This window comes from Leuresthes tenuis, unplaced genomic scaffold (assembly GCF_036924035.1).
Source record: "Leuresthes tenuis unplaced genomic scaffold, fLeuTen1.0.hap1 SCAF_4, whole genome shotgun sequence".
Lineage (NCBI taxonomy): Eukaryota > Metazoa > Chordata > Actinopteri > Atheriniformes > Atherinopsidae > Leuresthes > Leuresthes tenuis.
The window spans coordinates 18,563,925-18,581,645 of NW_027325358.1; the positions used below are offsets into that span (position 1 = coordinate 18,563,925).

A 17,721-nucleotide genomic window follows, 5' to 3' on the forward strand; every position below is an offset into this window, starting at 1 on the left:
AACAGTCAACTTTTGCCATTAAAAGACCATAGTTCTAAAGAGTGGCCTTTCAGCTTAAACTAATCTGGCCAATCTCCTTCAACCTCAACTTGTGAAAGTTATGATCCTGTCAGAAGAGCCGCCTGTGATAGAGATAACTAGAGATCACTGTACGTGGAGATCTCAGAAGACTGGTGTTCATTTTAAAATGTCTCTTGAATGTGTACTTCAAAGGATTGGAATTAATGCAAAAATTTAGGAGTTCACTGCAGTCAAGTGCCTCCTTTTCTTTTCCTGCAAATTAGGATATAGAATGTTCACAACTTGCATAATCTGGTTGTAATAATTTAATAATCATCCAGTTTATTATTTAAATGACTCAAAGGGCTAGAACATAATTAAAGGAAGAGAAAACACTCAAAAGAGGCCAGGTCATTGGTACGACCCTGGGGAAATTTATCAGCTTCTTATTTAACTAAGTGTAAACAACATGTAAATAATGTTAGTGCGTGATTAGGCAGATTCTTTATCTCCCCAAAGCAAGTATAAGTATCAGTGAGGATGCTGTATCATATTCTACTGTTGATAAATCACAAAGGACCACGTAGAGCTTGGCAAAAAAGTCTGAAGTCCTCCAAGTGGAATAAGTAATATCTTGAACAAATTGCATATGAAGCCGTCAACACAAAAATGCTCTCCGGCATCTCTTATTTTGTGTTCAGTGTAAAAAATAAAATAAATAAAGGGTCATTTTTGTATTTTGTGTGGATATTTTCTCAAATTTTTTTAATCATGACACAAGAAATTAGAAAGTGGGATAGAAAACGCTGCATTTTCTGCCAACCCCTAATACGTTTCTGTTGGAAGTGTCATTTCCAAACATTGGTAATGGCTCCAGGAGTGGTGATACTTGATGGGGATTTGACGTCATGTAAAGCCAATGAATAAAACAGCCTTTGATTACACTTGCCTAGCAAAGAGCCCTGCATCTGGACTGAGTCCAAAAAGTCCACTCTCTCTGTGTATATAATTATGAGTGGTCAAGAGAGGGAGAAAAAACCCCAGTGTCGGCAGACTCACTACTCCTTCTTCTTCTAATCACACACAAACACACACGCCCTCTTAATGGCCTAAATTGGCCGTCCCACTGAGGTTTGCAACCCAAATGGACAAAAAGACAAGAGAGGGGCAGCTGTGTCCCATAGCATATGTTGACCACTTGTATGACAGACTGGTTGACTCCTCAGTGTAAATGGAGACAGGCTTACCACTTTAGCTCATCTCAGCCCATCAGCAGGACTAAGAAGATTCAGCCGTGGCTGAGGCTGCCAAGCATGTTGGTAAGTCTGAATGAGGCCTATTCAGTGTGCCAGTGAGGGATGTGTGTGTGTACCTGCACATTCTTGAGTATAATGGCTCTGTCTGTCCTTTTTTTTGTGTGTACAGTGCTGATAATATCCTGATTTGCACTGAGCTCAAAGCGGTGCATTGGTTCCACTGTGTCCGCACCCGCTGTGCGGAATCAGGCTGTGTGATGTTAGAGCACACAAACCACACAGCTTCATGGCTGGCCACGAAAATGGCAACGCACTTCAACACTAGTATTACTGTGTGTAGAGAGGCTGAAATCAGAGGTGGTAGACTTGTTTTATTTCCCCCTCTGTCGGCCCTTGGAAGATTTTCAATAATCAGTAGGGTTAGTGGTGCAATGTGTTACATTTAAATGTGTATCTGCAGTTGAACAGCGAATTCTGTGTCTATGTGAATTAGGTAAGCTGCTGTGTGAGGGGAAGATTTGTGCTTTGGCTCTCAGCGCTCTTAAACATCTTTTCGTTGTGTAAGGCTCAGCTACTGGCAGATGACATAAATGAAAAATAGCCTTCACACCATGAAGTGTGAAAAGCCAGATTTTCATTTTCCATTTTTAATTACATTAATTTAGAAGATGACAATAACAAAAGATAAATGACAGCAGTAAAAAAAAATTTTTTAAAAAGTCGAAGCCGGCAAACATGTGAGTGACCATCATCAACCCAGACTGAAGATGTTCCTTAAGAAAAGCTCAGTTTTTTTCCTCTTGTGGGTTTGTTTCTGGTTAGGACATCCACTTCTTTTACTGAATCACAATCACTCACAATGTAGCTTATATCGCCACCAGTCATGGAAATGTGTCCAATTCACATTTATTTTGGCAGCTTTTCAAAAAATGACTTCAGATTTGCTTCGACAGTGAATGAGAAGTCGACTGATATGTAGTGTCAGGCCACCACAAACTATCAAAATGAGTAGAATGCAGCCTGGTGTGACACAAGTCTTCCAAAGGTTATCCTTTAATTTTCCTTTAAACATGTCAGCCCAAGACCTTCCATAGTTCTTCAGCTGGTTTGAGATATGGTGACACTGAAAGCCACAAAGCTTGATTTATGTCATTTTCATTCTTGCTAAATTATTCCATCATTGGCAGTCTGTGCTGATTTCAGAAAACACCTGCACATTGATTTATATCAGTTGAATTTTAGATGAGGTTGGTTCATGATAAAAGCACTGCTGAGGGAGCTTTGTTATCCAGTTACTCCATTCTGTCCCATTCCCTTTTATATGCTGTCAACTTCCACGATGAATATTCAGTTGTTAATGAAATTAAATACATGACAAACATTTTTGATTTGAAGCTAAAGTATATGAGCTTGTTTTGAGCAGCCTTACTTAAAACATGTGCCTTTTAATGTTTCAGGTCATTCCAGTAAACCAGAATTAAGGCTTAAAAAAATTAAATCATTATAATGTTTGCAATCTCATGATCACAGTCTAAAATTTCATGTGGGTTTTTTCATTCATTTGCCTCATCGGGGAGGTTTACAGTATATTTACGTCAGCTATACTGCCCAGACTTAGTTTAAATACTGAGGTTTTTTTCTTTCTTTCTTCTTTTTTGTTTTACTCATGGGTGTGACTACATATTCAAGCCTGTCTGCGAGTCTAGGGCAATCTCATTTCCACTCCCCACTCTGTCCCAACATGGTCCCAAGGGGTTGCATTCTGGAGACACCCATCATGGCTAAGTGAAGGAAGAGGAAGTCCCCAGTGTAAACAGTGTAAATTTCTTTGAACTGGTACAAACAGACAACACCAAGTGCCCAAACAGTTCTTAAGCCCTATAAGGAAAGACCCACAGCTCTTGGTGCAATCATTTATTTGTACATTTGGGGAAAAAAAGCAATAGCTTTTGGGTGCATTATACTTTTCTCAGATAACATTTAAATAAAATAACGATGTATAAATTGATATAAATGGTACTTGTAGGACTGTGGATACCCAGCCTGCTCTCGTGGAAAATTGTCATTAAGAATGACATTCAAAGGACTGTATTTTAGTGAATGATTTATTTAGTCTGTGCTCTATTATCGTGTTTTGTTTTTTTTTGTTTTTTAAAATGAGAAACTTGTCACTTGTTAAGTTTGAACGTTTCTAACATGTTGTTGACGTGGTGTGAGTAAGTTGTAACATTTTCCCAACCCTAACCAAGTAACTTTTTATACCTAAATCTAACCCAGTTGTTCAAGTCCTAAATCTAAATCAAATCAAACAGCGAGTTCAAGTGGAGGTAAACAATGAATCAAAACAAATACTAAGTGAAAAACTAAATAGAGTAAAAGCTACCGCTACCTCCACTTCACCTGCTAAATTTTGCCAATTAAAACTGTACAGTCCTGCTTGTCAACATTTACATTCTACAAATCTTAAAATTATATTTGAATACCACAAATCTAAATCCAGGTGTAAACAAATGAGTGCATTATGCATTGAAAGAAACAAACCATCCTACTTTATTTTGTTAACTTTTTCACACTTTATCAGGCTATTATGATTTTGTTAAAACAAGTATATGAAAGACAAATGCCTCATATCAATCAATAAGCCTGTGATTCAAGAAATTTCTGAAACCAGTCGTATCCTCATGCCACAAGTAATACCAAAACATGTTGAGACAAGTAATGTTTATTGGTGTATTGTCTAAAATAATCACCAGTACAGCTAAACAGGGCATTTGTTTCACTCTGTAGTCACAGCTTCCCTAAAGCTGTGGCAAAGTAGGCCTTATCAAAGTCAGAGGTGGTGACAGGGTGTTGCAGTGTAGTGAGGTTGTGATCAAATACTAGCTAATGCTATGCAGCCCTCTGGTATGTCTGAAATTCCATTACTGGCTGCTTTACCTGTTTTAATCCCATTACCAACCTGTCATTGTGCCAGTTTACCCATCAACATTTGCTGCCCCCGTCCTGCAGCGTCTGTTGGGAGACTTTGTTTATGCCAGAGCTCCAGGTAAACCCACCAGGAAGAGCCATATCTCCTCCTTTCTTGTGCCCAGGAGAGGCAGCAGGAAAGGAGAGTAGCACGGGTTGAAAACGCCTGCAGGGAGGAAGGGGACAGACTGAGCCCAGCTGCTGGCTCATTCGGCCTCCCATGTCTTCCTCCCTCTTTCTCCCTTCGGCTTTCTACTTTTTCATGAACATGTGTGCTGCAAAACAAATGTGCATGAGGGTATTCACAATCACACGTGTACACACACAAACATTCATACTCTGTCTCACCCTTTTTCTGCGTTGTTCCTCTCTCTGACAGGCAAACAAAGACCCGCTATTTCTGACAGGGGTGACCTTCCCTTCAGAGTATCCTGCTAGCCCAGAGACGCTAGTCAAGCTAACTGTGTATGATGCAAAGGACAAGAGCCAGGAATCAGTGAGTAAACAGTTGTTGTTTTGCTGTCCTTTTTTTGCGCTGTATATTTAAGTGTTAAAAATATTCACTGAGTGAGAAAGACTATTATAAAGATGTGTTCATAGCTCACAGCTAAGCAGTCCCCCCCCCCCCTTGCTGTTTTTTTTAAAACTCTACAGGGGTTGATATTGAAACATGTGATCTACAGTACTTCAAAATCTCATTATGTTTAAAGTTATCTTAGTGATTCAGAGGTCAAACATGTTGTGCTCTGGACTGAGCACTGTCCTAGTAATCATTCATTTAAGTGAGTCTCAGCCCCCAAATTCTGCCTGTAGCTTTGAAGGAGAAGGTTATGCAGGCGGTGATGAGCATCTGAGCACTCCAGCCCCTCCCTTGGGAAAACCAGCTGGCACATCCATGTGAACTAGGAGGAGAGCCAGAAATGGAGTCCTGAATGGGCCAGAGCCTCTGATTTTAACATTTAAAACAGACTTTATAAGCATCTCTTCATTGTGGGTACATGTTTATATTTTTGTTTTGTTAATCAAGTAGCTAATTCAACCCAGCATGCCATGATCTTAATTTTGCATAACTTACTATGAATTATGCATCAGCTTTATGATGACTTAGGACTCTATTATAGCACTACTTAGTATCTGAAAACACAAAGGCTTCTGATTTTGTACTGGCACAAAGCCAACAGTAGCACAGACACAATCTGTACTTTCATCTGTCCTTCTTTGTGTTTGGCTGTTAAGTGCTACTTTGGTTACTTTGGTTACTTGAAACAAATCTACTTGCACCAATGTCATGTGTTCCCACTTATGGAGACAACTTCAAATTTCCTGCCCTGGGAACCAATAGCCAACTTTTCAATGCATGATGAGTTTTGTGTCCTCGCGTTGCCCATTTTTCACATCTACACATGTAAGTGCACATCTAAGTGCAAATTTAATGTGATTTTAATAATGAATAGAGGCCAAGATGTCAGGTTTAGTTATGCACACGCCATACAGTGTAAGTACTGTCTCCTAATTTGCTGCTTTAGTTTTCGTATACAACAACATACAAACTGTAGAAAAAGAAGCAGATAAGCTTCTGTGTTCTCTCAACTCCAGAATAGTGCTCTAATCCTTGTGTGGGTGTGTGTACGTACGGTGCATAATGTAAAATTATTTGGAGTACATGAAGCAATAGTAAGATTCATCCTGAGCTCCACTGCATTTCTTGTTTCTCATTTTTCTTAAAGGCAATTTTCAAAACATTGTTTCCTTGGAATAATTGAAATGATATTTTCACTTGCGAAAATGGAATTATGGAGAGCCATACATTCACACAGTCAACATCCAGACTGTTGCCATTTCTGCAGCATATACTGTACTGGCTTTTGTGTATGCACCATATGTATGCAAACAGAATCATATATGACTTCCAGCTTTTAATTATGTTTCATGAAAAACAAAGCCTAGTGCCAGTAGAGTCATTTACGGGGGGGTCATCTTCCCTTATATCAGTAATACTGGACCTTTTTTTCTTTATAATACATACACATTTTGATATTCATATCAGAGCATTAGAGCATCATATGTAGAGTGCGTTTTAGTCTACACCTTTTTGACCTATAGGTTGAATCGCAGTAGTCGTGTTTAGTTTGAACTAAATCAATAGAAATATCATAAAATGTTGGGCTGTTTTGAGGACTTGTGCCTGCGCTACCTTTGACCATCCCATGTTTTTTTTTTTTTTTTAAAAAGTCAAAGCTCTATTCTTACATGAATCTTACATTGCAGATGGAAAAAAAGATTTTAAAATAAGTTTAATGCTAATTTCATCATGTGGTTAAAATGCAGGTAAATGCAGTGGCTTGTGTGTCCGTCTGAATAGTTTGCCTATTTGAATTGAGCCTTGAAACACAATCCCCTATGAAATATGCTTGAAATGGCATACAACAGTTTTATTCGATAGGTGTGTGCTGAATATTCATGTTGAACAACACCCAAGTGAGCCCAGGACTGTATAAACTCCACATTTATTTCCCACCTCCTTCCTCTGAGTATCTCTTTTGTTGTTTTGTTTGCTGCCACCAGGGATTTCATAAACACTTGGCCTGGCAAGCTGATGTCTGGGTATAAAGATTCAGGTGTTGCCAATTCTTACCACTGAAATTCAAACCTGTTTTGTAACAAAAAAACAGGCAGGTTTTGAGTCCAGGCGCTGAATAGTAGATTTGATAGAATTAACTATGTCAGACTTGGTTCTTTCCTGTGTCTGTCTTTCATGTGTCCTTCACTTCTTGTTGTGAGTTACATTTCTGAATAGTGCCTGTCAGTCTGTGGAGAATATTGCTGACACAACACAACATTTCACTCTAGCTTAGCCTTCAGAGTTCTTGCTCAAGGATGAACCATCGGCCTCCCAGGATAGGTCCTTTTGGGCTCACTTTCATACTCTACCACTCATCTACTCATTATCTCCTGTGTTTTTAAAAAAAGACTTTGAATGATGTGCTGTCTTACAACATCCTGCAAACCTATAAGATAAAACTGTACTAGTTACGAGAACAAATTCTCTGGTGTAGTGCCCCTGCAACAGAGGATCAGCCTTTCTTATTTTTCTCTGGCACCAAGGATCATGTCTTGTGGTTGTTTTTTTTTATTTTTTTTTTTATTTTCTTAGCTCCTGTGGCCACAGAGTGCATGTCTGGGTCTCATTAGAGACTCTTGAAGTGACACAGACATGATCCTGAACATGAGCTGGCACAATGCATCAGCCCCCAGTGGCTTTAAATGGCAGATTGGAAATCACTCAGTCAAGACTTAGTCATTTAATGTTGCCTTTTTTCTCGCTGTAAGGAGTGAGCATGAGAGCTATTTGCTGTGTTTGTGTCTGTGTGTTTCACAAATAAGCTGTCAAAAGTTTTACATATCACTTTCAGCTTTGGGAAGCAGATGTTGTGCCACAAGCAGATTTACTGCAGTGGAAAGCAGAATAGCACATATGGTAGAAACTAAATAAATGAATAAAAAAAGAATAAAAAGAACAAGCACATTTCCCATATGATATGCAGTGTTATCTATCACTATATCTACCTTAAGAGCCATGAAAGAAAAAGGGTTGGAGAGAATTTTTGAGGAGGAAGTTGATAGTATGAGGTTTATAGATGACTGCTTAAACACTTGCAGAGTACCGCAGGCTTTCATGGTAGGATGATTTCCTTTTGCCTCCAGCTTCCCATTTAGATTTTCTAAGATGACACTGGCTGCATGCTCATGAATATTTGAGAACATAGACAGGCCTGAAAGACTGATAAGTGAGAGACCGGAGGTGCGTGAGGGAGTTCGACCCGGTTAGATATCTCTCAGGTGTAAGTGATCGCACCCTCAAGCCTTACTGTCAAATGGTGACAGGCCAGTCTCACTTTGTCAGTGACGTCCTAACTGCATCTCCACTTTAAATGGCTCCCAGAGGCAGTAACTTGCATGCTTGCATTCTGCGCAATGACTATAGAAATATCCTTTTTGACACAAAATAATTATATTTTACTGAGATCTCCTTATTTAAGGCAATTTTATCACGCACTTAGCTAAATATTTAAGCAGAATGACAGAATGAAGATCATTCAAGTATGACTAATGAGCTACATTTGTGTCTAACATTGTTTAAATGAAAGATGAGAAAAACATCCCTTGCAGTAATGGTGCAACATGCAGAATTCATTTACACATGGTACCAAGAACTAAATTGATTTTTCTTTCCCCATTAACTTGCAACTCTAAAACACCTTTTACCTATTCTGGGGCTTGGAGTGGAAGATGAAGAACAATTTAGGGCTCTTGCACTGAATCTCAGTATGCACTCATTATCTTCAAAGTTCATGAAAAAATCTGAGCAAGGCTCATCTTAGAGATGTGCTGCAGGATTTGGAGAGCCTTGAGTTAAAAGCAAATAAGATGTTTTTTGTGTGATGGATGGATCGCATTTGTACTCATTTACTTCTGTGAGGAGTCTCAAAGACAGACTGCTAATGACAGACATGTGGTCTGTTGCCAGTGCGAACCTTTTAATGAGTGTTACAGTAGTATAAAAAGATAGGACAGCTGCCTCTGGAAGAGATTTTCCCTCTGATCAGAGTCTCATTTATGCTCCCTTTTCTCTTCACTCTGAAATTAATTCAGTTTGCACTCCTTTTACTGACCTTGGTGAAACATTTTGATTTGTTTCTGCTGTGTGCGCCATAGTGTGACAAATAAAACTCTAGTAAACAGGAAAATGGAATATGCCTGATCATTTCCGTAAAGCAGCCATAAGACTCAAAACATATGATACACAAGCAGAGTTTTTTTTTTTCAACTTTGAAATGGCCGTTTCTTCCCCTTGCCATCACAAGAGCTCTGATAAACAGACACAGACACACACATACACACTGTCTGCACTTTAAGCACAACACAAGGTATCATTGATTCCTAGGACAATGGAGGAAGAACCGATCAAAGCTCCATCTCAAACTGCTTGTCTGTTTGCCTCACACAAACACACACAGAGAAAATTGGACAGAGATTGTATTAGAGGATGCCCAAAGCATGGAAAGAATGAGGCATTGTTGGATTCTGTTCAATGGGTCACCTGCTTGGACTGTATTTTCCATTTCAAATGTGAATTTCTTTACATTCGCCTGGTGGTAAAAACACTTTTCGACATTTATATATATATTTATATAATGAGTGGGTTCTCCGAGAATCAATCAGACATGTTTTGGATAAATGGTCTGTAAAAAATGTTTTTCAACATATCTGGTGCCATATATGCCATATACTTCTGTTCTGTTGTAGGCAAGTGTTTGTATTTTCAAGCAGAAAAACAGTTTTCAAATGTGTACTTGAAGCAAAAGGAAAACGCTGATGGGGAGGTAATTACAGTCCTGTGCTAATGTGAGTATCCCTTTCTTTTACTGAATGTGTTAGAAGGAGGAATAGGCACACACCCAGCTAAGTTAGTTTCTGTTAACTGCGTGAAATCCATTGTCATTTGCACTGGGTTTTTCAGCTGAAATGTCAGTAACAATAAAATGATCCTGCATCACAGAAGTAAACAACCAAATTATAGAATTTATTCAAGTTGAGACATTTCTACAAAGCTAATTTTTGGAAATAAAGCTGTAATTGAAATACAAATGGACCGTTTTCTCACTCATGCCAGAGTTTTTAGCTGCTGTTAAAATATGCATCTAAGCTTAAACTTAAATGCTTCTTCAGTTTTTATGCTCATTAACTTTTGCCCAGCCCCTCTGACTTTGATATGTGAGTTATTTATTACTTAAACTGGGTCAACCATAGTTCACAAAACACTACTTAGATGAGTCAAGTAACATCAAACATTCCCCAGCAAAACACTGATGTGTTACATGGATAATACTACAGCAAAAGCCACGCCACAACTTTTGTATCACCAGCTATAGTCACATTTTATGAAGTATGAGTATTTCTTATTACATGTTACTGTTACATATCTGTTACCCTTTTACTATTCTGTTTGAGCAGAGAGTTTGGCTTAACTGCATGGTTATTGCAGCTTTTTTCTCTTATTGTGAAATCAATCTGCGGTTCGTCACATATTTTGAATCTTAAGCTTTGAGAGAGAGTGTTGAGCTAAAAATAAAGTCTGAGTTCTTGGCCAACTCCAACACCACATTTATCAGAACCCGTCATTAGAATCATTTCATGGATGTTATTCTGCAATGTTTTTTGTTTGTTTGCTTCTAAATCCAACATAAATTCAAACACTAAAATTCAGAACATTTAGAGAACCAAACCTTTTCAAAATATTCATGTTGTGTCTTATTGTACCCCTCGCAATTTGTGTCATTCTGCCACCTGATTTGAGGATGGTCTGACTGGCAGATATTAGCTACATCTCAGGAGGCAGTTTGAACAGCCACTATTGCGTGGTGAATTGTCACTCCAATTATAAGCTGCTGAACTATGGAGAATCCCAGCCTCGGTTAATCTTGTCCTGTCAATAATCATGGCATGTAAAAGACGGTGAGTTGACATATTTTTGGCATAGCCACTTGGTTTTAGCTGGATAAGTGTCACTGTGGTGGGAATTTTCTGTAAGTGCAAGAGTTTACTGCCAGAAAAAGAGAGGGGGAGAGAAATGAGAGCAGACAGCGAAACAGAGCAGACAGTGAGAGAAAGAGCTTGAGGGAACAGACACAAACACACATAAGCACACAAAAACGCACTTTTACGAGAACCAATCTCAGAGATATCCAAGAAAGGTCTTGGTAGTGATTGGGTGGACAGCTCAGCAGTGATAACCTACGAAAGTAACAGTTCTCAGATAAGGACCGTCGCTTGTCTGATGGCCACTTTTCTTCCATCATCATTATTGTGGCAATGTCAGCCAATGTCATAAGTGCTGAAAAGTACCACTGTTCAAGACTGCAATACAAATTTAGTTGAAAGTAGAGATTCTTTTTCCGTGCCTACTTTATTTCTGTCATTCCTGCTGTGTGGAAGCTGTACATCTCTTAAATTCTCCAATATTTTGTATGGAGGTGCACCTCTGTCATAGATGGTTGCAAGTAGTGTTGTCTCAGTGCAGCAATACTCAACAGTTTGTCCTGCCTTATCAATGCATGACTTTTTTTCCTTCAAAATGAATGCTATGTCCTCTTGAGTGAACTTATACAATATTGTGGCACGTAGCATGAGTTCTTGAATCTTTCATTTCATTCTAATTTCCTTTCAGTAATTCCGAATTATATCCATCCCAGGAACTGTAAGCACAGAATTTGAGCTTAGTTTGAGAAACAAAGTAGAAATCCTCATTGTTTTATTTTCATTGTTCACACACCTTTCAGTCTTCTCACACCTCTCACATGGCTGATAATTCCATCTCATTGTTGATGACAGAAGAGCTGTCTGGTAGGATCAAATGAGATACTATCAAAATGTAGAGCAATCCTAAAGGCTACAAGACAATTACCAGACACTGAAATACATGTTTCAATAGTTTGTAAAAATATTATAAAGTATCACATTCACCAGCATAACAGTCATAAAACTGTAAAGCTGTTTCCGGGCACTGTAAAGAAACTCAACCTGTGAAGTCTGCGAAGGTTGGTGCAGAGAGTGGAAATAACACCATGGATACAATCTAAAGAGCTTCAGACTGACCTAGAGTAATGTGGAACTGTGGTTTCAGCGGTCTAAGACTGCACACATGACCTAGTTAAGCTACATATGCAAAGGTCACGGAAGACACCACCACTTCAAGAAAGGCACTAAAAGGCAAGACTAAAGTTTGGCACAACATTAAGGCAAAAACATGCAAGGACATTTAAAACATGGTGGTGGGAGAGTGTCAGAAATTACCAGCAGACAGTTGCAGACAGAAGTCTCGAGATAGATAAAGTAAAGCTTGAGGGGTTTTCATTATAGCCAAATATTAATGAAGGGGAGAAATAACTGTTGCTAGTGTAGACTGAAGATTTGTATTTGTAATTTTTGGTTATTTTATCTTCCGAAAGTCTTTTGTTGTTGTTATGATAATGTTTTAATGTGATAGTTTGATGACACAAAATTGGTTCTTTTCATACATTTGTTTATAAGGATATTAAAACTTCTGCATTCAAAATTCAGGGGTACCATTAATTTTGGCCTGAACTAGCAGTTTTATTGTTTGTTTTTTTTTGTCACTCAAATCAGTTGTGTCTGCATATAGTAACCTTCACAAGAGAAAGCTCCCCAGCACAACCCTAGTATTATCGACTGCACTTATTTAACACTTTAACTCAGTGCACAAAGCACCTTTCAACTGGCCTTTCATTTACCCACAGTGATGTTGATAAAAACCCACAGCTGGGAATAGCTTGGGGTGGACCACCAGTTGAGTGATTAATGGACACCCTGCTTTACATCATGTGCCACAGCAGCATATGTCGGATCTGTTAGAAGCACTGAGAAGCTCTTCCGAGCTGGGGTGAAGAGATTTTCCCATGAGCAGGATATCTGTGAAAATAAGACAAGAGAGAGGCGTTGCTCTTTAAATGTTGTGCAGATGTATTGTGTTGAGTTCAGGTTCAGGGACGTTGCTTCAGACTAAAATCATGTCTGCATTTAAGGTGTAGTGTGAGCAGCATCTAAGTAGAGCAGCATCCAAATCTTTGGGACTTGCTTTTTTATTTTTCTTTGTCTACACAGGAGGCCTTGAACTGAGTTGTACGTCATACCCCTGAGGGAAGTGCTCAGAGCTTATTTCGGAATCACTGTAGATACCCAACTTAACTGCAGAAAAACAGATATGAATGTAAAATGTGCTGAGTGTGAGATTTGCAGGTGTATAGCGCAAGTATGAGCCAATATTCACACTCGTGTAGATTGATCGTGAGAAGTCTCTTCCTTCAAATGAAATACAGCTGTTAACACCATCTGTGTTAACATAGCATGTCAGTGTAGTAAAGACGACAAACATTTTTGCAGTAACTCTGCAAAGAAAGTGAATGAGAGGTACCTTCACCTCATAGAAATATTCAAATACCTGAAACCTGTTGAGAAAAGGTAGAATTTAGAGAAAAAGCACAAACTTGGAGTGCCAAAGGTGCCTGTATGTGCCACTTGTGTCATGTGAGAATGTATTTGCTTTCAACAGAAAGACTGATGTGTGGAAGGGAAGAAAATATAGTTCATAGTGAAACTTTAGCCTTACATGATGCCAGTTCCAACTGGCAGTGACTTATGCTGTCCATTTAGTTTTACTTTCCATACTGGACAGCAGCGAGTTCATTTTATAGATTCCAATGAACTTAAAGTAGCCTTTCAAACCTGGTAAGTACCTTACCTTAATCTACCCAATAGCCATCAGCCATCACTGTATCTTCTGAAATGTTCTTTTATAAATTCTCCTTATATACATCTTATTTTGTGTGAAGGTTTCTGTGATCAGAGGAAGATAGAGGAACAAGTTTTCTTTGGACCATATGATATTTGGTGATGCTTTGGCATATGAGTGGTAAAATCCATCTTGCTTGTAGACAGCCTGCAAATTAGCCTTATCATTACAGAAACCATGGCAGCTTTTAATGTTATGAATTCAGATTCTAAACTTAATGGCACAGTTCCAAAGCCTGAATGGGATTTGCTTTTCATAAGATAGATAACTTTGACATAGTAATGAATTAAAACCCTTTTCAGCATTGACTCTCCCTGCATAGGGAATTATTGCCCAGTTTTGAAAGCACTGCTCTGTACCATTTCTTATTAAGAAGCAAAATCCTGTTAACTTCAGTACAAGTGAAAGTATTGTAGTCCTACATATGACAGCTGAGGGGGGACTAAATGGTCCCTGACCAAGAGAATGTGAAGTTTAAACACACTAAAGCGTTTTTATTGACAACGCAACACTCACTCTGCCGTATCAAGTTAAAAACTACATATGTCTTGCATCTTAAAAGCCTTATGGAGCAGCGAGACGTGTCACACTGGAGGGATGTGTGAAAACAAAAGGCTCTTACTTTTCTCTGAATTTTTTTCTGACAGTAATTCTATTTTTTATTTTTTTTTTGACAAGCAAAACTTCAAATCCTGTTTTCTGTATTTACAAGTGGGACACCAGATGATTGCTGTGTTTTCCTGCTGTGTTGAAATGCACTTCAATAAAGTGACTCACTGTGCCAATAAATATTTACAGTTGTTCAAAATTAAGTGTGCTTTAGATTTTATTGTTGGAGTGTATGGAGTCATCCGTGTAAACAGTTGTTGGAATAGTGCACACTTATTAAAAGCAACCAACTAAATCCAAGCAGAGATGTTAATTGCTCATAAAAAGCTGCTGAGCAGATGTGTTTTGCTGTTGTCACGAGGAGACACCCTCTTTTTTCCAGCATAAAACCACAAGTTACCATGAGTCCTAGTCAGTGGTTGATGCAAAAACATCAGAAGAAAATGTACTGGTGCCATAGAGTTTAGTACCAATTAATTAATTGTACTTGTTGATATACAGAGAGGGAAATTTATTACAGTTATTCAAACTGCCATGCTTTTAAATGATTGTAAAAGTGTTTGATTCGTGTGCCAAAGCCCATACGTCAGGAAGTGTGAATGATCCCAAATACATTCTGCTACATGATGATGAACATGTAGTTAGTCATGAGGAACTGTTTTCAGAGACAAGAAGAATGAGGAGTGAAAAGATGCTGTGGTCCTCACAGAGTCCTTATCTCACCGTTACAGAGTCAGTCACCAATTTCATAAAGAGCCAGGGACAGTCTGAATCAACAGAGGAGACATGTCGTACCTACGGAGTACCCTTCAAAAGTGGATAATGACTTAAAATTCTCACATTATTGCACTTTAAAATTACTTTTAACAAATTTAATTATAATGGTGCATGTGCAGTTTGGGATTTATCTCATAATGGAGATAGATTCTTAACATCACAATTACAAATTGAAATTCAGGCTTATTTTTTCCCAGTCTGCCCATTATTCATTAGTGTCATTAGTGGCCAAAACACACACACACACACACAAGTTGGGACCAATTAGCATTCCTATACTGACAGCAGGGCTCTCTACTTTTGCCTTCAGCTTAGTGTGAAAGTGAGTTGGTTAGGAGAGGGTTGGCGTGTCCCATTTGCATTCTGCTCTTTGCCATCCTTTACATTTTTTTTTGCTTGTCTCCTACTCTCTCTGCTCATATATACCGTAAATTAATACAGCTGGATTCCAAGTAAAACTTCTCTCTCTCATCTCTTAGCAGATGGTGTTCAGAATGCAAAACTGGTCTGTAGTTTTGACTGACATGGGGTTCAGAAAGACGATGTGTCAGCCCACTATCACTGCAAAAAAAACATTTTATAACTGCAGCGTCATCTTATAAAATCACCGTCCACGTAATTCAAAGGCAACATATATGCAGTTATTTCAGTTGTGTTTAGATTTACAATTATCTCCCAGACAATATGTCTCAGGGATTTTCTCATACAGTCCACCCAACTTGTCACATGGACAACACTGCAAATGTGCAAACAGCTCACACAGGTGGTGCTGCCTTTGATGGAGCAGCACAGTAGAGGCGAGGAGAGGTGTTCTTACAGTGGGAGAGAAACAAACCCACTACTAAATGTCACTCTTTTTTTTCTTTTTTTTTTAAAAACCCTCTGATGGGGTCTCTAAAGCAGTTAAATCTGTTGTTAAAAAAAAAGATGTGGGGCATGAGACCATGTGAAACGTGGGAATAGCATGATTTAAATGTTCAGTGCATGAGACTTGTGAGCCTTAACTGGCAGCTAGAGGTGGATTTGAAGAATTCTGTTCAAGATCCTTCCTCCAATCACTTACTACAACCTTTTGAAAGTTCTTGCCCATTCTTTCAAATAGTTTCACCAAAGATTGTAAAATCTGTCTCCCAGCATGAAAAATAAACCACTGAGGCAAATTAAAACAAGTGGCTTGTTTAGCCAGCACAAAAACAGCACCTTCTTTTTTTTACTGCTGTTATTCAACTGTTTAGGTTTGTTTTTATTACACACCTTACATAAGCATCAATTCTCTAAGGTTGCTCTCAGTAGTAATCTGATAAGTCTTTGAGTATTTTTGCTTAATTCAGTTCTTGTAAATAATGATAACATTATAGTATTTACATTTGGAAGATTTTGCTGACTTCTAACATGGAAACTTCAGCTAAATATCAGAAACAGTTATGTTTGAAAAAGAAATGAATGAGGAAGATCAAACTGTGTGTGCTTGGTGTTTCTCAAAGCCAAATATATAATAGATTATGAACTACATGTATTACTGTGCGTGCAGCTCACAGAACGCTCTTTCTGTATGCAGCTGACGTGCTCATAGCACCAGGTAAGCATTTGATGCTGAAACACACCTTTTTAAAGAAACCTTGTCTTCGTCATAACCTCTCCCAAACCTTCCCTCCGTATAATCCTACACCAATCTTCTCAAGGTGGGATTTGTCTGGATCGATTTCAGAATGCATTATTCATTTGAGAATTTAATCAAATATCGTCTTCGCCAATCAGGCCTACCCAGACCTCCTGTAACCCTCTGTCACCTCTCCTACTATTTTATTGGTGATTGTTAGTGTCACCTGCAAAAGCAGATTATCAGCTAAATAAATTACTAGGTCACGGGTGAATTAGACGCTTGGCTGACTATAATCATTTTTTTCCCCCTCTGGGAAAAGTGGCTTACTGAAAGTTAAGGTATTTTTCCTCTTTTTTTGAGAGTTAGGGGAGAGAAAAGTGCTTGAGAAAATCCCCTTCTGCCTGCCTTCCCGTGGGTTTCTGCAGTGTAATGGTTTCCTTTGAGAGAGACACTGGTGGAAAGTGCTGATGCTTTTTGGCTATGTGTGTTTGTGTAAAGACAGCTATTTTCCATGGGTAACTGAGCCACTGATGAGCTTGCCAGCCAGGCCTGAGTCTTGCACAGTATTTGTAACTGTGTGTATGTGCTTGTGTGATTTCACGCTGGGTGAGTACAATTAAAACAAATGCATTGTTCAATTAATATAGATATAATTCAGCACTTTATGATAGTGGTTCATAGCTTACCTCTTGACTCATCACAGTTTACAATCGTTATTGTGGAGCACCTCCTATTCAGCTGTTGCCTTTTAAGTTTGTCAATGAGGAAGAAATGACAATTTGATTTTCTCCACCATCCTTCACCCCAGAGAACTAAAAAAGTAAATGAATGTTGAGCAGAGCGATTTTTTTTTGCTCTGCTGTTTTGTTCTGTTTGCGCTGATAGAATTATATGATAATCAGAAATCGGCCAACACTGCTTTCTTTCTGCACAACCAAAGAGGGTGGGAAGAAATTTCTCCCTCCACAGGAAATACAAATATATTTGTTTTGATCTTATCACTATTCAGGAAAGTACACAACACAAAATCTCCTTTCTGGATCTATTTATGTGTTATCTCAAAGCCACCAAGGAGAAATTCTACTTCCACATAAGCTGTATATTTAGTTCAAAAGGCTCCTGTTGGTCTTGTTTCTCCT

General features: G+C 38.6%; 1 protein-coding gene across 3 annotated transcripts in view; it reads left to right on the forward strand.

Moving 5' to 3' along the window:
- inpp4b (inositol polyphosphate-4-phosphatase type II B) overlaps positions 1-17,721 on the forward strand; it is a 147,588-nt gene that overhangs the window by 27,655 nt on the left and 102,212 nt on the right. For 2 of the 3 annotated variants that reach the window (XM_072384910.1, XM_072384911.1), the window contains exon 4: positions 4,603-4,719. In XM_072384910.1, coding sequence (XP_072241011.1) covers positions 4,603-4,719 — 117 coding nt within the window. Of the gene's footprint in view, positions 1-1,109; positions 1,320-4,602; positions 4,720-17,721 lie in introns of those variants that run through there. The other variant, XM_072384912.1, reaches the window with a different exon arrangement.